General features: G+C 37.2%; 1 protein-coding gene across 26 annotated transcripts in view; it reads right to left on the bottom strand.

Moving 5' to 3' along the window:
- DLG2 (discs large MAGUK scaffold protein 2) overlaps positions 1 to 27149 on the bottom strand; it is a 1094951-nt gene that overhangs the window by 247516 nt on the left and 820286 nt on the right. For all 26 annotated transcript variants that reach the window (XM_075416649.1, XM_075416588.1, XM_075416597.1 and 23 more), the window contains one exon: positions 4403 to 4471. In XM_075416649.1, coding sequence (XP_075272764.1) covers positions 4403 to 4471 — 69 coding nt within the window. The remainder of the gene's footprint in view (positions 1 to 4402; positions 4472 to 27149) is intronic.

The raw sequence follows: 27149 nt of genomic DNA, 5'->3' as shown, positions 1-27149 counted from the left end.
TTACCCATCAGTGTTGCACCTCAAATGGTGGGGTCTGATCCCTGATTTGTGACTTTCATTATTGTTATCCTGATTTCAATTATGATTGAAAATAACTAAAATAAGGAAACCTTCCTTTTATCTATTGTTGTTGCAATAGATAAATGGGGTGACTGGCTTCTTAAACAATGTTTTGGGCACATGCAGAGTGTTCATTTTCATTACTTGTAATTGATTAGTGACTTATTATGTCATTTTACTAAATGTTGATATACCAACAACTAAGCATTCAGCCTTTATAGAGATATTAATTTATCATATCACATAGCAAAATATAATTTTGCTTACTACAGTTACCTATTCTGCTTGAAACAAGCATTTTATCTGTTTATTTGACTGTGGCTTCCTTGGCATTTCTTGTTGATTGAATGTTGGCGTTGACTACAGAAGCAATACTTTATCCTAACTTTAATACTGACTACATTTTTAATGTATTTATTCTGCAAACATCATGTCTAACTTGTCACAAACTTTGAAGTATATTTAATACAAGGGAACCTACTGGGAGCCAGGCTTCAACCTGACTGATGCATGCATGAATGCACTGACTTAGACATGTGCAACTTTATTTGTTTTGTGGGAACCCCTCTGGACTTCAACAAGTCTTTCATTTTGTCTTTTGCGAGAAATTAAAGCCTGCACACCAGGCAGTGTTTTCTACTTACAGCTAGCAAGATGGAATTGGCATACAGGAATTATCTCTTATTTGAATAGGGAAACTGGTCTATATTTTTACCATGACGCCTGACATCTATTTTAAATGCACAGAAGTACATCTCCTAGGTTTGAGAAATCTCATTGATCTCTACAGCAACAATGTAGGGCAGCAAATATCCTCTTTAACTTCGAAAGGGAGATGATTATTCCAGTATGCTTATTCATTTATACTTTGTCTCACACAAGCAATTGTCTCCCCTGATTGAAGAGGTTCATTATTTCCACGCTAATAATCAAAATAAATCCTGAAAACTGCCTCTGTGTTCCACCTGCTATACCCAGCACAGCCAGCTCCATACTACAAAGGCTGCTTTAAATCCTGCTTTTAATAACTATTGGTTCCATATTGAAACCACTTTTCTATAAACTATTACTTAAAGCACTTGATGGCTCTATTTACCATGAATGCTGCAGCTTTTCAGTTTGTAAACAAAGCTAGATGAGATGGACATGGTGACAGGCAACTTTATTGCACTGTCAGGAGACAGGAAGTATTCAAAGGTTAAGAGAACGCCTAAAAGTAGCAGGGCCTCTAAGCCAGGTTTCGAAAAATCAATACACAGCCCTCTAGTAGCAAGCATCCAGGATTACTTTGTATAAGACACTTTGAAACACAAAGCAGCCTGTAATATCTGTCTTGTTCAGAATAAAAATTCTTACCCTTAGTCATTGTTCAAATGCTGTTTATTTATGTATAAATATTTATATGTATTTGAGATAGTCACGTTGATAACTTTTTTTTAAAATAACTTTTTTTTAAAATTTCCACAAAAAACTCTTGATCAAGGAAGTTGAAATCCCAGTTTCTAAGCAGCTCAGCAGAAGAGATGACTGGTAACATATAAAATACAATCTAGTCTGAATGTCAGCTGCAGAGAGAATAGCTATCATACACCACTAACATCATAGCTTTGTGTGATAGTACAGCAGGATTTCCAGATAACAGGTTTTAGTTTTCATCCAATAACAGGTTTTAGTTTTCATTCAATATTTTTCCTATTTTGAATACTCACAGTTAAAATCGTTCATTAAAACCATTTCAAAAAACTCAGACTAATAATATTTTCAAATCCAAACATTATAGTGTTTTTTTTTTTTTGTTTTTAAACTGTGTAAATAAACCACCAGGGAAGTTACTAATTAGATGGCAGTAGCAATGACATCAAACCCCTGTGCAGTTCATGCCTTTGTATACATAATAAATCTGTTCATCTCATGTATGTTTATTAAACTGTGACGAGTATGTGGCTTGAATATCAGGACATTTTCACCTTTAAAGACACCTTTATTTTTTCACCTTGCTATTAATTTCTTTTGCTGTACATGAAGTCCACAAAAGCCCTCGCTAAAATAAAAAAGATATGTTTTACTCACGAATCCATTACGCAGATCAAAAACTTATTAAAGTTTTTAAAAAATCTATTCTAGCTAGCTCAATTATCACATATTCAACAGAGTGGAAAGGAATAAATGCCAGCGAATGCAAGTCCCCCTGTATTTCTTTAATCCTCCCTTATTTCATTTGTCCTTCACAGGACCCAATAATTACATTACTTCAGTGACTACACAGTCAGTCACAGCGAGCCAGCATGCAGGCCATACACATCAGCTTGTGCTAGGGATGCCTTGCAGGTAAAGCAGGTATTTACAGAGTGTGTCTCTACAGCAATATAATGAGTCACCTAAATACAGGACTCTACTGATGCAAAACCAGTTCCTAAAAGAGAAAAATAACTTTGTTTTGACCTCAAATTGTATTAGCTATAAACATACTTAGCAGCATGAACTTCACAAAAATATTAGAATAAATCAAGCTTTAACATAATGAAATATTTAGAGCTGAGCTGATTACTTATTTTTGCCCAGCGGTGTAACAGACTTACAGTCCCACTTTCCTATGTGAAATGAAATATGACTCAGTGTAAGTTGATTAGTAATAATTACAAGCCAAGATATTCTTCTGCCTCCTGAACAGCAGGAGGCCTGTAATATCAATTGCAGATTTCCTGCACTCTAATGATTCATACACAATATGCAAATTGTCTGCATGGCCAGTACAGATTCTGCAATTTATCTAAAAATTCATGTAGACAGATTGATTTCCAGATTTCAACAGGAGTTGAAACCTGTAGGATATCTCCTGAATTATGGAGTCCAGAAGACCGTTAGAGACATCACGATAGAATTTCTTTCCTTAAATCCCTATTTAGCAAATTCTTTTTTTTAATTTCTTTTTCTCTTTTTTTTTCCAGTCACCTTTTTAATTGATAAACTTGTTCTTGAAGCTCAGTTTTACTTCAAACATGTATATATATCCATGGGTTGATTTGAGGAAAAGACAGGGGAATTTATTATGACTCCTGTTAGTTATAGAATAAGAGATAAAGAAAAAAAAATCCAAAATAAGGGTGTTTAAGCACTGAGACAGGTTGCCCAGAACTTGTGCAGTCTCCACACTTGGTGATGGTCACAGCTTCACTGGAAGACCTGGAGTAACCTGATCTAACTTGAAAGTAGCCCTGTTTTGAGCAAGAAGGTTAGATGGTCAGGGCTTCATTTATAGAATTAACTTCTAGGTGATAGCCCTTAAGCCATATGCACCTTTCCTGGAGCAATTTCGTTATTCAGTCTTGTTTTAAATGAGTAATTACATTACAAACGTCCTATACATTTTAAATAAAAACTTAAAATCTTAGATCATAGATGTAGATGAGAAATTAAAAATTGAGACTTTTGAGGAAAACATTTCAGGCTTCACTTAGGAGTGGACTGTTTCACATAGCTACCATTTTATTTTCTGATTGCACCACGATAAGGTTGTAACATAAAACACAACACAACAACATAACCTCTTTCCTCCATGGAAACTTTGGATTCTCGCTTTTATCACAAGAACAAAAAACTTTGAAATCAGATCTGAGAGCAGCCAATGAGAAGTTATTATCCATGCCTACAAAATGTTTCAAACAGTTCCACATGTCTTTGGGAGGGGAGAAAAAAATCTAAGAGTTTTTGTAAACTACATCAGCCAGTGCAACCAAAATCTTTATTGGTTAAATATTTCTAATATCATAAAGATGCAAAAATATTAACTGTGGTTGTGAATTATTAATATTCTACCTAATTATTTATGTTAAAATTGAGTCAACTAAGTACTCAGAGCTGTAACTGTACAACTGACACATTAATATACACAGATGTGCACCAGCACAGGATTATTATTCTCCATCAGTACTTCTTCATCCTTAGTTTGGGACACTGTTTTGTCAAAAAGAACTCATGCAAACATTGCATACATTAAGAAAATAGAGCAAGACTTCACTGAGTATTTCCATATATAGTGGGAACCATTTTACAGCTAACACATGTAAATGTTAACACTAGTCAAGTGAGATGAGTTTAAGAGATTGTAGTTAATATATCTCCATGACAGATATTCTCATCTCAATGAAAACCAAACCTTTCAGTGTAAGTATCGAGAAAGGATCAGTACTAATGCGAAAGTATTTATTTCTTCGTCTCACAGGCAAACACTGTGGCATGCAAAACCACATCTAGTTAACAGCTGTGTGTATGTGGGCAGTTCAGTGTCTGGCTTAGTGGTATCTGAGAGCTCTACAGGAGCTTCAACAGAGAATCATCTTACCCTTCCACAGAAATGGTCCGCTGCAAGCTCACTGTGGGTGGACGCGTTGCAGTGCTGTGCTGGGAATGACTGTATGACCAAGGGAGAATAAAGAAAAGCATTTGTTAAAGAAATACAAGTTTGTCTTATTGTCTCTAGCAGTTTAGTTAACGCCAAAATATTAATAACAATCAGATTTTTTTTTTACACATATCTAAAGCATTTTGAATTCAGTGATGCTCATTTTTTTTAAAAAAAGGGCTCTCCCCTACAATCTCTCTTGTTTAAAATCAGGTTTCATTCCTCAGTAAGAGCAGACAACAAAGAGAATAACTTTATCTTTCTTATTCTTTTTAAAAAATATACATATACACATAATTCAGTGACTAAAAATAACTTACATGCTAATTGTTCTGCTAAATACACTAACCATAAAACACAAAGTTAATTTCAGAACAGAAGGTAGAATAATAAATGATAATGTCATTAACCAAATCCACAGTGTTTGTCAGGCAGAATGCTCAGTAAAAGAGGACATGCATTGCTTATAATTGCACCATATTTTAACTTCAAATTTTACAAACTTCAGCCAATGTTTACTGTTTCTATCAGATTTTAAGTAGCTTGAGTTTTTCTACATAAAATTTTATCAATCTGACAGAACATTTAGAAAAAAGCATGGTATTTTCTAAGCAAAACACGGACTGTCTGAAAAAAAACATCTTTTTGATTGCAAATCTTGAGGTCTAGTGGCTAAGGAACCTCAAAAATAGTTACTATGTTACATAAACCAAATAAATTGCACAGTATACATTAATTTCAGTATTGCACTACTGTAAAACAGTATTGTACCATTATGATTCGTGTAATTATAAATGGATAATAACGCAGCATCAGTCAAAGGCTGTGATAATAAACTGCATTCCTTACCCAAGACAATGTGTTTCAATAAAAAAAAAAAGAATCTGGATGCATCTTCTGATTAAATGGCTACATCACTTAGTAAGGCCCAGTATTAGTAATGCAAGGCACACGCTAAAAATACATCTTTAAGTCAGCTTTATGTCACTGATTCTACTGTCCGCAGATTTTGTCTCGCTTTCAAGCTTCATATACAACTTGAGCTGTCTGTTCAGAAGCAGCACACCTTCTTCTCATTAAAAGCTAAGACGCTTGACACTAGTGAACAACACATCTATTGTACATGCATTTTATCCCATAGTGTAGCCAATACGTTCTGTCTGATGGAAGAGATGTGATTTTTTTTGTGGAGCACATACAGCTGTGACACACGATATCATGCCACAGAACAAACAAGGACCTGCTGCCTGCTGGTAGTTCCTGTTGTGACCGTTGTGCGCTTGTGTCGTGTTAGTAAGTTGCTGTACTCATCCTTGCTCTGAGTATTTCAGGAGGTTTGTGGGAAAGTATATTCCCCTTATAAGAAGAACTACAGAGTATTTGATCTGTTTTATAGCAAAATATAGGATGTACAGGAGTATCATGAGTCTCTGGCATCATGGTGCGAACAGAATAGCTGAGTTGGACAAACATTGCAGAATAGTATTTTGTGGATATTGGTTAAAATGTCACATTACGTTTGCATCTGCAAATCACTTAGGATGCATATTTTAAACTACCATCCTTTCTTAGTGTTCATGCATTTTTAAGAATTTAAAGGTTAGACTGCGGCTTGTCTTTTGTCTCTCTCTGTCTGCAGAGCTGGAAGGGAACATACATCCTTATGTTCCTGTACTAGCTTCCCACGCAAAATTAATAAAGAAGGGAAGAGCCTCTCCCCTAAATTTTCTCCCTGTATAAATGAGACAGAAGTGGCACAGCAGAGCCATAACTCCTCCATCTTTTCCCTGTGCAGCTTGACTCTCAGAAACTTTATTCCCTGAATTACATCAAGAGATGCAAAAATACGGCTGGTACAAGGAACAAGAACCCCGCAGAGAGGAGGGACGATGATGTATGTCATGGTGCTCTAAGTCACACTAGGTGTCAAGGTCTCTTTCTAAGAGAAGAATGGCAAAGCCGTGCCTAAGCTATACTGATGATGCCCAACCCACAATGGAGACATTAAACAAGCAGCTCATATTCTTGTAACAGATGCTACATATTTTGTGGGGGAAAAAATCCATTAGCAAGGCACGGCAAGGTTGCAACTGAAGATTTCATGCAAGAATCGGGTTTACTTCACAGATGGTGTGCAGTGTTCTGTTTTTCAAAGGAATGTTGTCATAGGAAAGGGAAGCTGAGGAATGACAGCTGATATGGCACTTTGCCTTAAAAGATTTAAGCCACCTCTCACCGTTTCAAGATCTCCTCATTACTAGAGCCATGGGATACTGTTATGACCAGAGCCATAAGATCTAGATCCAAGCGCAGCTAGCCAACCTGGTTTGAATTTTGAAAGTTTGTTTTCTTTCCCCAAAAGCGATTTCAGTGTTGCCCTATTTTTTACTACAGCAAACTTATTTATAGAACTCCGACCAGCTTCAAAATGAACAAAACTATGAAGGTGTTAAAAGTATGACTTTCAGCTGCTAAGTACTGAAACCAAATAATTTCCCATTTATCTACAGAATTACTAAGTGATGATGGTCACAAGAACATATTGAATAGTCAGCATTTGGGATGTGACTACATTTGGATTTCACAGAAAAATAAAAGGGCTACATTCACCAAAGTGATTTACAGAATGGTGAATTATTGCTGCTGTACTGAAAAATTCAAAATGAGGAAAGGGACCAGTCTGATCGCTCTAACAGTTTCTCAGTTCCCACTGCGATGCTGAATTTTACTGATGAATTCAACTACCTTTGAGGACTGATACTTAACCCAAGCTAATTTTTTCAAAAGCTGAAGGTTGTAACATGTTTGTTTCTGAATATTTTATATAATGAATGAATAAAGACTAAGAATTTTGTCACCATACTATTCACAATGGTCCTTGCAGAATAAGCAAAAACTCCTAGTCTTTATAAAAGATCTCTGTTTGACTTCACACTTCTGTGACATGCAATGAACTATCTTTCCGAACATAGGCCTACCCAGATCTAAAGATGATATTGGCTGCAATCTCAAATTTAGTTTTGGATTTCACTATTCATGCATGTTAAAAAAAATGGCCATCTTTTTATAAATACAAATTATTGCTGTTTAAAACATGTGAGTCCTATTTGGAAAGGTTGGTGAAAATGCTATCTATAAACTTTCTAAGGAAAATCATTGTTGAAACACAAAATTGAAATCAGATCAAAGAGCACTTCCAGAAGTAATTGGGAGCACCAGGTTCCTTGATTTTGGGTGTCCAGTCCAAAACAGTTCCAAAACTCTGCTTTGCCAAAAGAGGATATTCATCACTTCCCCTGAGAGGGGACCTTATAAATGCTTACAAATACCTGAAGGGTGGGTGTCAAGAGGATGGGGCCAAGCTCTTTTCAGTGGTGTCCAGTGACAGGACAAGGGGCAATGGGCACAAACTGAAGCACAGGAAGTTCCGTCTGAACATGAGGAAGAACTTCTTCCGTCTGAGGATGATGGAGCCCTGGAACAGGCTGCCCAGGGAGGTTGTGGAGTCTCCTTCTCTGGAGTTATTCAAGACCCGCCTGGACGCAGTCCTGTGCAGCCTGCTGTAGGTGACCCTACTTCGGCAGGAGGGTTGGACTAGATGACCCACAGAGGTCCCTTCCAACCCCTACCATTCTATGATTCTGTGATTCTGTGATTCTGTGAAAATCAGATGTGTAACGTCTCAGCAGAAGAACAAGGTACCCAGAACTCACTAATCACTCTCCTCAGCCTCCTGAGCGTTTGTGCCATGCCATCACATCTGCTTGTTAGTTACCCTCACATGATACTGTTATGGCTCGGGCAAGAAGCAGCAAATCAGCCAAAGGATTATCCAGACAGGCTGGCAAAAGAAGAACATTCAGAAGGAAGAGCAGATTCTTGGGAAAACAAAACACTTCTCAATGACAGAGTGAAAAGAAAAAAGACTAGGATGACAATATTTTCTATTTTATCCGATGTTCTATGAAGTAATGTAATCCCATAACAAGTATGAGTTAAAGCAGTGATTTCAATTCAGTATTCCCCTGAAGTTACCAAATCACTCAAGAAGCACTACATGTCATGGATATTCCTCACCGGAATGACTACCTCGTTATGCAAAGCTGTGTAAGGAGCCTTACACCTCACTCCTTCCAATTGAGGGGCTCAGCTATTGGCAATATTCCACTCATCAGAAACCATTTTCTAACCCTAGGTATTTGTGACATAGAGTTCAAATGAGTCCTTGGCTTTTTAAATAAAAATAGTTCATAATTGGTCATACTGAAGGAAGGGGTTAAAAGGGATTTTAGTAGAAGTAGCATTATCTAATAGTTGTAGTCCATTTAAAGAGAATTGATAGTGCCTATCTATTGTATAAATTAAGTGAAGCAGAGAGTCTTGCCTCTCCATACAAAGGGGTTAGTTCCTGATAGGGGCTGGGAGTCGCCTAGAACCGGTCAAGACCGACCCTGCTGTATGAATGGGAGCCAGGAGAGAACTGAGTTTGCGCAGAAACAAAGGTCAATCAGCGGACACCATGATGAAGAGGATGGGCCTTCATCTTGGGACCCCCAACGACCACCACTAGGAGGCAGTGCGCAAGTGCAGCTGGGAGGAGACTATGGAAATTATTTCTCAGAACTGATTTTGATATGCAATGAGGATAGATGCATATGTATAGGAGTATTGGGGAATCTAATGTATATGTAATATTTGATTGTATAAATTGAAGAGACACTTTGCTGCTCAGTGCACACGACTTTGGTGGGACTAACCCCCGTGCCGCCCTGCGCCGAATAAACATACCTACTTTACAATCTTACAGATTGTGGAGTCTGCTTTCCGCATGTCAATACAAAAACTCATTTTTTTGTGCGTAATTATAAAAATCAAGTTTGATGCTCAGTACTAACCTATGCCTTTTAAGGTATCGTTATGAATATAATGACAGCTGAAAGTCAAAAATGCAGTTTAATCACTGCTTGGCACAAGTGGCTACACGATTTGAGGCAGAAATAACTGTATGATATCATCCCTAAATGATGTATTTAAAAGGTAAAACTACTGGTGGCTTCCGTCAAAGTGGTGGAACCAGCAGAAAAAAGTAGTGTTCATCACATGTTTAATACACTTGCGCAGGTGTTATGTCTTTTGTAGCACAGAAGAAAATAGAACTTCTGAGTTACTGCCACCAATGCTTTCTATGATGAATGCCTAAACACAGACACTTACATCCCTATTGAGATACGTAGGTAAGTAGCATATTTTTACACTCACAGATCTAAGTATTCAAAGTTTGACATTAAGGCTCATAAAAATGCTACCCTTTCCCTGAAATTATACAGAATGAATGTCTCAATAGCTTTAATAATACAAAGTAATAATATTTCCATATACTACTCAGTACTACGACCTCCCAAGACAGATTTTCCCTGGAGAATTGAATCTCAGATCCTGTAAAATACCAGTTTTAACTTAAATCCATTTAATTTTAGTTCATTCAGATAAAGGGAATATACTATTCTTGAAATATAATTCATATGAGTAAAGGAACAAAGAATGATATTATAAATCAATAACAAGCAGCAAAACAGGGAGCACAGAATCCGACCTCTCTTTTCTGATGGGTTTAAGCTGTCTTTTGTTTTAAACTTATTTCTGAGGCAAGGTCTGCCGTTTCATGACTTTGTTAAATATTAAAAATAGAGCAGCCTGGTGTCAACATATTTTTTTAAAACATTTATTATGAAAATAATAATATCTTTAAGTATTATAGTAACAAGAAGGCAAGTAGCCAGTTTCCTTAGTTTTAGTTCTGTTCCAGCCCAAGTATGCTGTGAAGTAACTTCTGCCGTGTGGGTGATGCTGAAACTGGAAGCAGCATCATAAACCCTGCTTTCCCTGTAGGGACCACATGAACCTTCCCTTCACAAATGACACTCACCATCACAAAATATTCCAGTGAAACCCCTACTTGGGATGAAACAATCACGTTAGGGAAATATTTATTGTGTCTTAAACTTCTATAATGGAATTTGATAACTAAAAATAAGGACAAACCACCACTAAGGGATCAGACTGCATGACACACAACCAAACCCTCCTTATTGCATTGAGGGCGGAAAAGAGAAGGTTACAATCTAAAATTTTTCATAGAATCATAGAATGATTTGAGTTGGAAGGGACCTTTAGACATCAGGTTTTCCTGGTCTTTCCTGGCCTTTTTTGCTCATATAAAAACAATACACGTTCTTTGCACACACAGTACTAGAAAAGTCATCAGCTTTCGTCTCCCAACCCACCTTCTATCAACAAAGAACCGTTGTCCCCAATTTGCTATAGCCCCGATTTAGTAAATCTTTTGTTTTCACATATCTTTGTTTTGACAAGTCAAAACTGACAGCATAAAAGTTATTATTTGCTTTCTAAATAAGTTGACCTGCATCTTCTCATAAAGAAGCAGGGACGCAGTTAGTGACACAGGCGGAATAGAGACCTCCCTGAACACTGGCTTCGAAGCAGCATTGTTGAGGTCCCAATTCTGAAACTGGCACACAGAAGTGTGAAAACTGCATTTGTCTACCAATACATTCTGTGCAGAACCACTTCCCCCCAAAAAAACCTCTCCCCCCCCCAAATTAGAGCTCAGAGTTCACAGAAACACAGAATGTTAGGGGTTGGAAGGGACCTCTGTGGGTCACCCAGCCCAACCCCCTGCCCAAGCAGGGTCACCCAGAGCAGGCTGCACAGGACCTTGTCCAGGCGGGTCTTGAATATCTCCAGAGAAGGAGACTCCACAACCTCCCTGGGCAGCCTGTTCCAGGGCTCCGTCACCCTCAGAGGGAAGAAGCTCTTCCTCATGTTCAGACGGAACTTCCTGTGCTTCAGTTTGTGTTTGTTATTCACAATTCTAAGAGAAAAAAGGCCGATGAATGCAATATTGAAAAAGTTCCACTGGAGGAGAGTGACGGGATTGCTAACACTGGTTTTATGATGTATTCTCAGCATGTTGTTTCTTATGTCAAGGACCGAAGGGAGCAGTGCAGTTGTTTATGAAGCTGCTAAGTCTTTGCTTTGATGGATGTAAGACTTTAAGAAGGCAACATGCTTTAATTCCATTAATGTGGAGTTTTAATTCAGCTCAGTGAAGTGAAACCAGCTTTTCCTGACGCTGCCGACAGCTAAATGTCTAAGTTAAATGAGCTTTTACTGTCCTGTGGGATTAATTAGAAGACCAGAGAGTGCTTTTTTGTTATTAATTTTATCTCAGCTACAAAGAGCTTGATAATATCCAGTACTGACAGTTACTGACCCATATTAGAGGTGGCAAACTAACCAGACAGTCTCCCATCAGAGGTAAATAGGAAATTTCAGAGACTAGGATGTTCAACCCTGCTACTCAGATCACCCTTAGGCAACAAAGCCAAACATGACATGTAACAATGTTTTCATGCACAGGCACATGCAGTGGGGATTTCTGGAGTGACTTAGCAACCATAAATAATTTTTTTAAGTGACATCTGTACATACATTCTACAAATAATATTGCTAGACTAAATGCCTACCCAGTGGAAAACAGAAAAGAAACAAAATGAAGGTTTAGGCTGTCACTCTGCCTACAAATATGTATAATAAGGACCACACTATATCTCTGTTCAGGTTCTCTGGAGTAATTTCACTTGCATAAGCAAAGTCAACAAGGTTGCTGACCTCTTCCTCCCTTCCTTGCTTCCTCCATTCCTTGTTTCCTTTCTCCTTCCTTATTTCCTTCCTTCTTTCCTTCCTTTCCCCCCCCTCCCTCCCTCCATTCCCCAATCAGTATCCACAAAGAAGTGGAGTGCCACATTCTGCAACTTAAAATATTTGAGCTATTGCAGCCCTAAATTACCATCATATAGCAATCAGGAAGAATGCAAGGTGAAACTGTGACTCAGAGAAATGCTTCAGCTCCTGGAATAACGCTAATTATCCACCTTTGTTAGCAGTGTGCCTAAGTCAGCACCAATCTTCAAAGTGGTGAAACATCCACTGACTCCAAATCTGTTTCCTTATGGCTGAGGTAATTGTTGGAGATAATGATAACCTTTAAAATACACAAAATACGCTTAACTGAGAAGGAATCATTATTTTAGTTTGAAATATAGTGTTTAAAACAGCTGAAGAAGTTTGGAATGATGTGGGGGGGAACTGAAAATAATTAGGAATCCTGTTTAAAGGCGTGGAGGGGAGAAGATGCACTGTTAATGAAGTTTCACATGTAGTCTAATGTTCCCATGTAGGGTAAATAGAGACTTACACAGTACTGTGAAACACACAGCACTGAGCAAACTAGGCATACCGAGTGAAAACTGTAAGAAAAAAATACTGTGCCAAAGTGATGGGAAATTAAGTTGGACAAACTTTAGTAAACATGAGACCTGTTTTAATGACTCAGGTATGGTACCTTGCTCTTTTGAGAGGTTATTCTGTTCTAGCTGTCACTGTTATGTATTGATTTCTGTTATAGCATATATTTTTTAAATTTTGCTTAAATTCCTTCCTTTCATCCCATCCTTCTTCTAATTTATTATATTCCTTGTCCACATCTTCTCAAGCTTTGGACAGACTCATGTTTTTAGAATTGGGATGCCTAAATCTTCATGGCATAACAAGACATTCTGCTACTGTTAAAAAAACCTAAATCTCAAGTCTGTCTACTAGACTCTTAGTTGTATTATTAGTAATTATTATTATTATTATTGTTGTTGTTTGTTATAGATTTTGTTGTTGTTGTTGTTCTTCTTCTTCTTCTTCTTCTTCCTCCTTATATTAATGTATTGAATATGAGGAATGATAAAGCTCCAGCTGGAAGTTGAAATACTCCCTGGTGAGGTTGGTTTGACAAATCTACCAGTGGAGGACTGAGGTTTACACATCAAAATATTTGCAACAAGTGAAAAACATATGTAGGTATCTAGGAAAAAAGAAAAGAAAGAATGGTAGAATAAAGGAAATCTCACCTTCTCAGTTGCTTAAGCAATTTCAGATGGAAATGGTCCATGAACATAATAAAAGAGTTTGGCTTTCACTACAGCTGTGGAAGAGGATGTAGTGCTACTCTCATGAATTTCAGTAGGGAGCATTGTTTAGGAAAGACAGAAAACTTCCTGATGCACTCTGCATGGCCTCTCAGTTACCTGCACTTTGTGGTACCCTGGTACCAGTGCCTAACGCAATACCGAGTTTTCAGCTCCTCGTGGGGAAAGCCCTGTCACCCTCTTCCCTACTCTTTGACATAATGCTTATGCAATTCAACATCACTAAGATTTTTTGCCACGCTGCTATGCTCTTTTGCAGTTTGCTATCACTCTGAATTCTCTTCTGGCATTAGTGCTTTCCAAGGATTACCACTCCAACAAATTGCACAGGGTGTAAGAGAATTGAAGCCCCAAGAGGTGTAGCTGGTGGCCTAGGGCCACCACAGCTGAGCCTCTGCTGCAGGGCGCTTGGTGGGCTGGGTATGCAGGGAGTATGTAGCACAATTTCCATCAGTAGCTGTTCTGTGGCTACTGCAATACACAACACTCACCCACTGACCACTGTCACATATCACCACTTTTGATGTGTTTCTAGAGCTGTGCACTACTTCTGTAATGAAGCATATTTATTGCATACAAATCTTATTAGATTTCTGTGCAAGTAACAACAAAGTATCTGCACCAAAATCCCTTTCTAGTTTAAGCAAATGTTGAAAGACATTAGCAAGGACTTGAAAAATGTGTCCACTTTTAAGAAACTTTGAATGGCAAAACTCCAATAGAAATCAAGGAATACCTCAGAAGTTTTAGGAAAACTCATGTAGGCACAATAGGAAGAATCATACAAGATTTTCAGTCAAAAAATACCAATTTGCATCTCATCCGTGTATTTATCAGTTGCATTGTCGGGGGGGGGAAGAAATTAATAGGGAATTTTTCTAGTAAGGAAATTGCTCCTATTGTCTAAAGAAGAAATTCCTCTAATTTACAGCATGTGAATACAAACATAAATTCTGAAATATTGTAAACTAATAAATTGTTCATAACAATGTGAACAGCTAGGAAGACCTTGAATTTCAGAAAGTGTTAAGACCAAAATTTTAATATAAGCTGGTTTATTATTGTCAATTAAACTGAATGAATTATTTTTGTTGAAATTCAATTTCATAGCAGATATGAACTCAGTAGGAGGATAAGAAAATAAACCGTTAAACAGACACTAGAAAAATCTAGAAAGACCTCACATTTTCATGTACTTTTCCACCACAGTCCATAGAAGTTCATTTAAAGTTATGAATACTACTTATAAGACTGTTGAGAGTTCCCTTCAGGAATCAGAGACCCAATTCCAACTCAGGATCCAAAAAGAGGAGGTATTATGTGATTTTGACACAGAACTCTGTCAGAGTAATCTTGTCATTAACAGAATGGACATGGATTATGTCTTCATGGTTACACTGATCTTGCAATACTGCATTTAGTGCCTAGAACAGCTTAGCTTTTTTTCTCTTCTCAAGGGAGGGTTGACTTTCCTTGCACTGAGGATGACACTTGAAAAATAATTTGTAGGACTTTCATACTGCATCTGCTTCTTTTTTAAAGAGTAGGGAAATCATGGATAAATATGTATAATGACAGAGCTCAAATAATTGCAACCCATTAATCTAATTGGCAAAGTTTCTATCCATCTCCAAAGAAAAACAATCACATAAAATACTTTTCATGGTAGAGTCATTGCACTGAATTTTACACTTTCAAGATAAAGCACACAGATAATAACAATTAATTAAAGCAATTTAAGACAGCAATGAAAACTGTCTGATGTCAAACCACACCATGCCGTTAAGAAATTTTTCTGTATCCTGTGAGATTCTGTATCATTATATTTCCACAATAAAAACATTCAAACAGAAATTTAAATTTTAATATTATTTCTGCATTAGACCAAGTTCATTTGCTCTGTACTTAGTAACTCTCATGTGTGCACTGCGATGAATTACACTAACTGTCAAGGTGAAACAGCCAGAAAAGGAGTGTGTTCATCTTCTGTAGAAGTGGTTCATTAAAACAAAAAGAATAATCATAACAGAAGGAGCATTAGTTTACGATTCCGATCTAAAATCTGTCAGGACATCATACCTTCTATTGCAGTTACTCCTGATACAATGTTTACTGCACCTGTGTGACACCTTCTGATAATGTTATCCTTCCTATTTGGATATACATTATCTCTACGCAACCTAGGAATATGGGTTGAATAGCTGTCTTTTTTAACAGATGAGAGGTGAGAATGTAATCCTACTTAGGCTGCTACTTAGTCTCACCTTCTCTGTCATTCAAATCAGCCCAGCATGCATGTGTGCATGTGCAGTTATACCAAAGACAAAAAAAAAAAATTCCTAGAGAAATACACACAGAGAAAAGCAAAAGTATAATTAACGTAATGCACATAAACAAATGACATCCCAGCAGAATACATACAAACAGCAGCGAATGGTAATTTGAAATGCAGAAGTATAAAGAATGTCAAAATGAAAGATGAATAGTGAAGACATTCAACAGCTTAAGCTCTTCTGTTTCTAATCTGACCTACACGAACCACGATTCTTGGATCATTTTAATTTGATAGAAGTTGGGGTTACTCAGCATTTCATGAGAAACATTCAGCATTTTACACTATGAGGTCTAAGAATAAAGTATGCACTAGAAGTAGATTAAAAAAAAAATTAAAATCTATCGACTTTTCTTATTCTGGGGTTGGTCACAGCAGGAGTGTCAGGCATAAGCATCTCCCATAGTAGTTCACTAATATTGTCCAAGCACATTAGTAATTAATTTTGTTTTTCTCTGATTATAGGCCATAGATTGGATTAGATGAATGATGAGGTAGATAGATTGTTTATATGTTCCATTATGTCAATTCTTATAACCCTAAATCGACAGATAAACCACAATTTAATTAAAGATGCTTGTTAAATTCAATCTTTGAAAAGAAATTTAGCTATTTGGGAAAGAAAGGTGAAAAGGATTTATGAAGAATTTTACTCTAATCCTGTGATAGTCATTAAGGTGAATTGTTTAGTTACAAATGCAATAGATAAATAGTTTGAGTAAAACATTGGAAACTGGTTTTAAAATACTTGAAAAATTAGCAAGCATGTGTACATGACTAAGTTGATAAACAGTCAATTTATGATCCCTCTGGGAACTGACTTAATGTCATTAAGATGTTTAATAGCATAAGGCCTGGACAACAGCCTGAGTTTCCTTCACTAAACTTTTCAAATGTCTCTTGTAGGTTAGGGATCATTTTGTATAATTACAATCTTCTCATCAGTCAACCAGCAAATCCAAGGTTCTTGGGTTATTTCAAGGTTACTTTAATGTGAAGGGTGAAGATGCTGCCACGTTTCTTCTACTTTCAGCTTTCATTTATTAGGTAAAGAGCTTTATCTAGAACTAAATCTCTCTTTGCTGCTTCCAGCTAATGATTTCTCTCTGCAAGTACATTTGTGCTTTAGTTCCCAAATGTTTTGGTCAGAGCCAGTCGCACTGGGTACACTGAGAGAAAAAAACCTGTTGTTTAAGCGAAAACATGAATAACAGACAGACAGGGAAGCACAAGGAAGCATGAATCAATCCATAAAAATGGTCACAGCTGGATTTATACCAGTAACTCATCCAATCTTAACTAGGACTAAAACCAGAATTTCAATGTCATTTAGCACTACGAAAAGAAATAGGCACGCAAGGAAGCTATTTTTTGGAGATGGGCATCTTGTGTCTATACTTCTCCTGTGCACATTAACTGAGCTAATATTGTAGCTTTTTTGCTTCTGTTCTCCATGTATTATTTTTGAGGACAAACTAGTCTGTTGAAAACCTACGAATACCCTGCAGTCAATGAAACACTTCACATATGAAATATGGATTACTCAGATGACAAAAAAAAACTGATGGAGGATAAGCCCATGCACTGGATGGTCATCCATATTTTCAAGTCTTGCATGTGCAAGATTGGCAGGAAATTCCATGGCAATAGGCTCTTGTGTTTAGAATTCCTTTGGTACACTATTTCATTCGAAGTTACGCCTCTCTTCCAACTTATCAGGGATGTCTGCTATTGTAGAACACTTCTGTTTAAGTAATCATATTTTTAACCAGAATTCTCCAAATACAGTTGTGTAAACATACATTAGCAAACCCAAAGAAGGTTCTTTCACTCATCAGTTACTTGCAGATATAAAACACTGGGTTTTGTACCCAAGCTAAGTGGAACAGTTTGATTGCTTTTTTTCCTCCTGGCTCAAAGATAGGCCTGCAGACATTCTACACCTTCGAGGCATCTAAATTCATTTAAATTTGCATCTTCTTACTAAACCTATGACAGCTGCTGTAGCTGCAGAATCCTTTTATGTAGAAATCAGACATTGCTACACATTAGTCACAAACACCAATTCTTCCCTTTCAATGTGAATGTAGAATGTATAAACTAGTGTTGGGAAAGATTAATGATTTCAATTTATGTATTTCACAGATGGCAATCCAGACCTATTAAATATTCTTACAGTAAATGTTACACTATGCACACCTCTGATTGAGAATAGAGGTAAAACTGCCAGATTTTTACAGAAGAAAAGATAATTTCTTCTTACATCTCAACTCCTCTTGTTCTCTAGCTAGAGACTGGTTTAAGCCTGGAGAGATGAAATGCTAAAACCCGTTAAAAATATTTATTAGGACATATTTTAATTCACTTTGCCTTTTCTTGTTAGATATAAAGTGCTTTTATAATACTTCCAAATTCCAGCATATTGGTTAATCAACCTGTGAATCAAGATTCCCAAATCAAATGTCAGCTTCCACTTTTTTCTAGCAATTTATTTTACAAGTTAATTGAAGCTATCTCAGATCTTCAAAAATATACACTGATTTAAATTCATATGTATACTATTAAAATTCGAATTTGCACAATGTATTCTTGATTTGTGTTCTTTGTTTCTTTGGCAACTGAGTCTGAAACTTCCCAGCCTCACTGTGGCTTTCCTTTACGACCTTAGTAAAGCCATTTACTCTCTTCATTCCCCAGCTCCCTCTCTCTAAAAAAACAAAGATAAATAAGATGTCTGTACTGTTACAGTGATGAATGACGATTTATACATTTAGGTAGACAAAACTAAAATGAATTTGTGCTATTCACCATTTCCGTGGGCAACCTGAAAAAACCTGTTTTTTCCTAAGTTGTATCAATGTTTTATTTCTGTTAGTTGACACTAATTAATCTGATTTATTCGTTGTAAAGTGGTAATGCAAAAATAGCAGAACTGGAAAATTTAAAGATGAAAACATGAAAGGTTGACTTGGAGAAAATTATATAAATCTAAAGTGAAAAAAGTACAGCATATTCTATCCTATTGAAGAGCTAATTTTTATTAACTTTTATTAAAATCCTCTCTCTTATTGTAGTGGTTATTACTAAGAACTAGAATTTCATATGCCAGCATTGTGTTTGAAGATTTTTTCCTTAGTAATCGTCCATGCTACTTGGTTTATTTAAGTCTACAGCAAATAAGTTTACCATTCCAATCGTTCAAGAATTTGTTTTCCATGTGGTGGCATTCTTTATGAAGGATACCCAGTAGTACATTGAAATAGATTGTGGCTTTTTGAGAAACAATCTTAGATATGCTACAAAGGATGATGTCATGTGATTTAGAAGTTAGCCTTGACATGAAAGGATGAACCTGCTTATAGTATTCTGTTGCCATGTTTATTCTTGGCTTGTCCAAGCTCCAAAGAAGCCAATGAAATTCTCCTTCTGACTTCACTGAGATATGATTTGGTTTTGCTATTGTACACATCTTCCTTTGTGGACACCTGCTGCCTACTTCCACTTCTGTCAATACAGAGAACTCTACCCTTCTTGTTGTCAATTCAAAGCACTATGGTATCGTACAAGATTGTATCAGAAAAAAAGAGGAAAGACAAGGAAAAGAAATAGGCTGAACACAATTCCAGTGTTCTGATCATTGCCAGTATGGTTTGGATCTTGAATTTTTAGTTCCAAAGTGCAACCTTCCAGTACCCTGGCTGAAAGACCTTGTTCTGTGATCAATGGCATACCAACACGAATGCTAATTGTTGAGTGATAACTACCAAAGGTCTCTGGGATATGAGGCAAAATCCATGGGGAAAAATATACTAAAATTTCCATCAGGAGCATATTTCCCTCTTTGCATACCTCCCTTTCTAATTGCTGTGCACATACCAACCAGGAGAAGTTTCAGTTATTTGAGTCTCAAGATTCTAGACAGCACCTGTGATTTCAATAACACTCATGAATTCATTGCCTACTTTAGAAGTCTTCGTAAAACAAGACTTTGTATACATTTTCACTGAAGAAGTATAAGACATAAAATGGTTGTAAAGGCTTGATATGAAAAGCTAACAACCTTCACTTGTACAGCTGGATCTGAAATGTCAAAAGCAAATTCTCCTCTGCATGGTGCAATGACAGTATCACATGAGCTTGTATGCTAACCAAATCTGTACTTCTGCTTCCAACCAAGCCTGTATAGCCACTATTTTGCCACAGATACTATGTAAGTCCTCCTACCTGCAACTCTTCATCACTGTACCCAGTATAGGCTGAGAGTTCTGATTACAGCTTTTGCAGTCTTCACCAGATCAGCAACAGAACTGTCTGCACATATCGCTGTTTATACCCAAGTCAGCTATTAATCAATGTGGGCATTTGTTGGAAGCAGGTTAGGCTGCTTCATCAGCTAACCTAACCTGTCTAGGACCAGCTCAGGAGAATCTGAATGGCCTTGTATCAGGCTATGCAGATGCACCCTTCTACCAGTGAGTAGTAGCAAGTGACATGTGGTTTCCCTACTGTGTACTCCCCCCATGTGCACTTCAGCGCATTTCAGGTGTGCATGCTGATATGCTTTCTATTCACAAAGTGTAATACATTGTGATGGTTTCAGGCTGCTTTTTAGGAAAGCTTTTCTTAAGGATACAGTCATTGCTATTCAGAATTCAGATATTAGAAATCAGTGAAATCAACTGAAAAGCAATTTGTGATGTGCAAGTGTAATCTCACATTACAGAGTTATATTCTTTTCCCTGCTCACCACTTCATCAGTGTAGTGATTTCAACAGCATAAAAGCAAGAACTATAATGATCCTCGAAAAAGGTACAGCAAGCAACTCCAGTTGTCTATGGAATGATTCATTTTCTTAGTGGAGTATGGAAATATTTTGGAAAAAGAAGTTGCCTATGCATCTCCTTGAGGACAGTAATGTTTCTGTTCCAGTATTTCCCTAAAAATATTGAAATTTTAATTTTCAAAGTCAAAATATATCTTCCTCTCCTTTCCTTTGTCAGCTAAAAAAATATATTTTGATACGTTGTCAAATCCATTGAACTTGCTTTTTATGCAGTAACAGTAGTGGTTTTATGCACTATAAGCATTATTTTAAAAAAATCAGATAAGCTAGTTGCTTCTAGTGCTATTAGTTAAAAATGAAATAAAAACCTTTTAAAGAATAAATTGTTTAAGATCCCAAACCACTAACAAATTCTACAAGCAAATTTACAATGACAATTTAACTAAATTTAGGTTCAACCCAAAAAGGTCAGTTACATAACTAGACTTTCACAAAATTCAGGGATGTTTAGAAGTTGTAACCCTTTTTGCACACGTAATATTTGTTTTTTTCTTTTCTTTCTTAGAAAAAACAAAAAAACCCTTCTCCCAGTTAGTTCATATTGATACAGCAGCTTATAATCATAGAATCATAGAATGCTTTGAGTTGGAAGGGACCTTTAGAGGTCATCTAGCCCAGTCCCCCTGCAGTAAGTAGGGACATCTTCAACTCACTCAGGTTGCTCAGAGCCCCGTCCAACCTCACCTTGAATATTTCCAGGGATGGGGCCTCCACTACCTCTCTGGGCAACTAGTGACAGTGTTTCACCATCCTCATGGTAAAAAATTTCTTCCCTAGATCTAGTCTGAATCTACCCTCCCTTAGTTTACAGCCATTACTCCTTGTCCTATTGCAACAAGCCCTGCTGAAAATATTTTCCCCATCTTTCCTATAGACCCCCTTCAGGCACTGCAAGGCTGCTAGAAGGTCTTCCTGCAGCCTTCTCTTCTCCAGGCTGAACAGCCTCAACTCTCTCAGCCTTTCCTCACAGGAGAGGTGCTCCAGCCCTTGGATCATCTTTGTGGCTCTCCTCTGGACCTACTCCAACAGCTCCATGTCCTTCTTGTGCTGGGGGCTCCAGAGTTGAACACAGGACTCCAGGTGGGGTCTCACCAGAGCAGAGCAGGGGGGTAGAATCCCCTGCCTCCCCCTGCTGGCCACGCTTCTCTTGATGCAACCCAGGACATGGTTGGCCTTCTGGGCCACACTGCCAGGTCATGTCCAGCTTTTCATCCACCATTACATAATGACTATGACTTACGATGAACTCCTATGTCAATTTGTCCTACCGTTGCAAATTGATACTGAATATCTCTGCATACATACTATACATACAGTGCAAGGCCATTCAGACACTCCTGAGCTGGTCCTAGACAAGTTAGGTTAACTGATGAAGCAGTCTAACCTGCTTCCAATAAATGCATATGTAAAACATGCAAATTGTATGGGTTTTTTAATTATACTTTTTGGACAGAAGAAGTAAAGTGTTGTGAAATCGGTGACTGTAAGAGATGAGGATCTAGTTTAAACAGCTTGTTCAATTTTGCTGTACCTTTGGCCTAGCACAGACTCAGCAGAGTGCTACATCTTGATTTCTATATCACAGACATATTTTCAGACATATCCTGTTCAATTTCAGACCTTACTTGACTTAGCAATATTAACAGAAATGGACATATTTGCAAGTGTCTACATATAGGGCTTCTGTCAACAATAAGAAATGGTGATAATTAAATACAAAATAATCTGGGGGCCTGAGTCAGCACGACATCACTCCAGTGGGATAACTGTAGTGTAAAACAAGACTAGCACAGGGCTGAGGGAAGGTTCATTATTACTGCTATAATTCTCTTGCATTTCCATGACAAATTACATTGCTATAATTAGAGGTCCCACCTGCTTTCCATGATGCCTTCAATCACCCCACTTGCTACTAATAATCACTCTTCTTTGTGCAGTGCAGAAAATTATGCATATCTGCACTTATTGGAAACGTTTTTTAACTGTGAGGTCTGCTGGTGGTGTCTGTGGATGCCTTTCATGTATCACAATTGGTCAGAACTGAAGAAAAGTCTTAAATTGCCCAGGTCATAAAAGCTGTCAGTGGTACAGACAAATTATTAGATTTCCAGATTCTTGCTCTTTTGTGTGCAGCTACAACCCTGGAAATTACTCTTCCCCCAACAGGTACAGCACAGGTAGCCACAGGGTAGTTTTATTTACCCTGTCTCCACAGTAATGTTTAATTTCTAAGCTCAGAGAACTCTGTCTTAGGGTAAGAAGAGCAATTTGTTCTCCAGGTTAAATCTTTTCTTTTTTCTGACAAGCCAATAGTCTAGCAATTACTGTGACAGATGGAATGATGACTTTTACGATGTGGAAACTTGTCCACAGGAATGAAACTGAAACCTCCAAACCCATTTTTCATATCAGCCTTTAGACAGTTGTCAGGTAATAATTGTCATTAACTTTCCTCACTATGGACAAGACTAGACTTACGGAATGCCTCCATTAGCTTGTTACTGTAGCACTTCTATGTGGAGTGACACTTTCTATCAAATATTTTGTCATTTATTCTGAATACACTTAAATCAGATATTGAACCTATATTAAAAATGTGGGTTTAAATTTCCCCCAGCACTCAGAAGCATTTGATCATTGTGCCTGGAGTTTCAGTGCTCTATCATTTTGGAAGAACTGTTTCAAGGGGATTTCCAGAGATCAGAACAAGGTGTTTGAGAGGGTGCTTACATATATTGAAAATAAAGGATAATGTGTCTCCCAGAAATGACTGTTTCAAACAACAGATCTATGGTATGGACTTAGGAACTGACTGGATTTTCACATGAAAGATGATTGCAGGAGAATCTTAACCTGTAAAGGCATAAAATCTCTACAGCTCAAGTGTTAGGTATGCAAAGTTACAGAAGCCTTTCAGGTTAAGATGGGATGCTTCAGATTAGAGCTACTGGGCTTTATCTCCAGTTATGCTGCTGACTAATTCTCTTTAGTTGATCAAATCACCTAATTATATTTGCCTTTTTTTTTCTATCAGTAAAATAGTCTTCTTACTCAGTTATATTGAAAAGGATAACATATTATTAAACAGAATAGAAAAAAAAATTTCAAAGGGAAAAACTGAGTTTATTACTTTTCCGTTGTTTGGGAAATGTTTCATATTTTTGGAATACACAGTTTGATTTTCAGAAATACTGTGCTTTCTTGTGCTACAGATCCTCTTCTGTTCGTATTCTGCACACATGGAAATTAAACTGTATATTCTTAGCTCATAAAAAGGACAGAAATACTAACTCAGTTTGGTTAAGTAGCAGCATTTTCTTTAATATGTCTTTAGAGAAGAAAAAAATACCAGTTCTCAGTAAGAAAGCATCTGTTAATAACTACCATGAAAATTTTCCTGCTGTTATGATTGCAAACAGAGCTACAGAGAGACATTTGGGAACAAAAGAAAGATGACTCCTTCCTTTCCATGCCTATAAGCAAGCTCCGAATTTGAGTATCTGAGACCCGGGAAATATTCCTGAGGTACCAACTCCCAGTTCCTATGGGTTTTTTGGATTAATGGCAAAGACTGTAACCAGGACACTAGAAAGGAATCAGGCCACTTTTAACTGGTTCCTGCCTAAACATTTTGGCCAGGCCAAGCAGTCATCCAATGTAGGAAGGGTGAGGTGGACCATCACCCTCAAAACTGAAATTTTGCCTGATGCTTGCTTCAGAGGATACCATCCACCCTCGTAATGGTGGCTACAGCAGTTACTGGCTAGATACAAGACAGGAGTGATGCTTCAGATGATTATGAGTTTTTAAAAGGTGTATCTTCCTAATAATTTGAATTAATAGTGTCCAAAATAGAAAACTCCTCATCATAAAAAGAAAAGCACATAAGAGAGTCTATAGGAATGTTTGTGCTTATTAGGGTCAGAGATTCATCCATCCAAAATAACATGAAAGCTGAGGCTGAAAGGCAGCACCATTTTTCTTTCATTAACTACAACACTTATATGACTGGATCATTTACTCAAAGAGAACACTTGAGTCAGGATTAAAAAGATATTATAGGAAACTGTTCCAGTGAAGATTTTTTAATTTGTTAATTGAAAATGATAAGGAAAATCTACATTTCAATTTGTGTCTTTTCTAAAAGATCCTAAATAATTTAAAGGCCTCAGAAGTGTGATTCACAAGCAGGGACAATCTACATTGAGATGTTGCATTCAAGTTGTAGACAGCTAATCTAAACAGTTTATGCTGATTTTATTTTGCCTTATAGTATATAACTATAAAATACTGCAGTTCTGGAGCTTCTTTTAGAAGCAGCACAACCCAGTCAAACATAATGGGTATGTAGTTGTATGCATCTGGGCTGCATCTTGCAATGTGTGTTCCTGCACAGGAGTCAAGTCCTACACGCTTATTTTCACAAAGGTCTAGGTGTCAGAGTTAAAGAAGTACTAGAATTGCTAAAGATGTTGTTTAGGGAGTGAAGACCATGGCAACAACATACCTAACTCTCATTTAAATCAGCAATAACAAGATGCTTCTGTTCCCATCAATATGAACATCAGCACCCAAGGCAGCCTCTGTGATGACCAGTTTAATTTCTTAAATTGTTTAGGGGTTCCTATATGCTCTGCGCCTCTGAATGTCTAAACTTGTGTATACATATACCTTAAAGTCACTTGTCAAAATAAAAAGTCATAATGTTCATTTGTTAAAATACCACCTTATGGTTTTAAGGAACTACTTTATTAAGAGTTATTTTAACCAGGTATCTGTTGTTTTCTAAAGATATATTTTTTTTGTGACTATAAATTAAATATAATTTATTTCCTTTGACACTGGATAAGTTGAACCTCAGTATTGCCTATTTTGCTGTTCAAAAATCCACGGAAAGAATTGTATACTTATTCCCTTCCACTGTCTTTAAGCAGTGCAATTTAGTAGTGCTCATTTACCATACATAAGCTTGCCGTCTGTGATTGTGTAAAATGCCTATTGGTCCAGAAGCTGACTCCAAGTTGTTAAAATAGGAAAAAGTACAAATCTGCTCCAATTCTTGTTTTAAACATTTAAGTATTTAAACACATTTGCCCCCAAATTTCTGATTTTGTAATTATTATTTGTAATTTTCACAAAAAATAAGTAAATAAGTATAACTAAACAGCAAAAGTTAATTTTCAATTCAAGAAAGGTGTTTGTGTTTATGTGGGGCAAGTTGAAGACTCAATTTCATAATGTCATTGCTTTTTGGTGCTTGTTAGATAAGTCCCACTTTCAGGTTGCCAGGCATTTAAAAAAACTCAGAATATGGCTAGATGTGTTTTGGGAGATATAATTCCCTTATTAAACACATGGGATTGAAAAGGGGACGATGAGTACCACACAACGTGAATTTCAAGAGCCTCCCTGGAAGGCAGCCACACACAAGTACAGTTATATGCATCATTTTGACAATAAGCTTGCTCCCAGCAGGCTATTGTGAAGAAAAAGGCTGCACAGATATTAGCAAATGAGAAAGGACACTACAGCAACGAGTACCAGAGAGCCCCCCCCATTTACACTTCATTCAAATGCAGTTATCTTACCTTCCTGCTAGGATCAGTGAAGAGCTACCTGCACCTTCTCAGCTGTCCCTTCTTGGTCTATGGAGGGATCCCAGGGACCCCTAAAATTAAGTGAGGTGACCAAAACCAGCAGTGCGTAGCATTACAGATGTACACTAGCCTGATGGCAGGGACTACTGGAGTGTAGTGACCCTCGTGCACTTGTACAGAGGCTGTGGGAACTCCACCACACATTGGAAGTAGCCTTATGTGTCAATCACTAAGATTTTGGATGTTCTAGTTTCCTTACCCAGCTGTCCTGCACACATTTCAGCACACTTCTAGTTGTGTAGCTCTTTAGAGTTACACAATGCTCAGTTACCCTTGAATACCTATGGAAACAGCATGCTGTTTTCTGCAAAAGACTGTGCTCTAAAGACCCGTGCTCGTACCATCTTCTCTCCCTAATCCCCAGCTATGAGAAAGTAATGGTGGTCCCAAGAGCTGATGTCATTAATCTAATTTGTCAAGTACCTTAAAATCATTTTAATGTTATTAAATACTAACACAAATTGCCATTGTCTCAGACAGAACTAACTTTCAATGCAGCTCTATGAGATCATTCTTAAACCTCTTTCAGAGACTGGGAAACAAAGCACAGAATCATTAACTACCTTGCCTAAAACTGCAGATCACAGTGTCAGCCAGAACTGGGGCTGGCTTCAGGAAACTAATCCTAATTTAAAAAGAAAGCCAAATACTTTCAATCCAGTCACCCATGCACTGTAAGAAGGATCTGTAAGTTTACAAAAGCTAGACGTAAGATGAAGAAGATTTTCACTTATTTTTATTTTCTTGGGAGGAGTCACGTTCCCAAGCTTTTCTCCTGTGACTACAAAGTCTGAA

Source organism: Opisthocomus hoazin, chromosome 1 (assembly GCF_030867145.1).
Source record: "Opisthocomus hoazin isolate bOpiHoa1 chromosome 1, bOpiHoa1.hap1, whole genome shotgun sequence".
Classification (NCBI taxonomy): domain Eukaryota; kingdom Metazoa; phylum Chordata; class Aves; order Opisthocomiformes; family Opisthocomidae; genus Opisthocomus; species Opisthocomus hoazin.
This window is presented reverse-complemented; position numbering and strand designations above follow the sequence as displayed.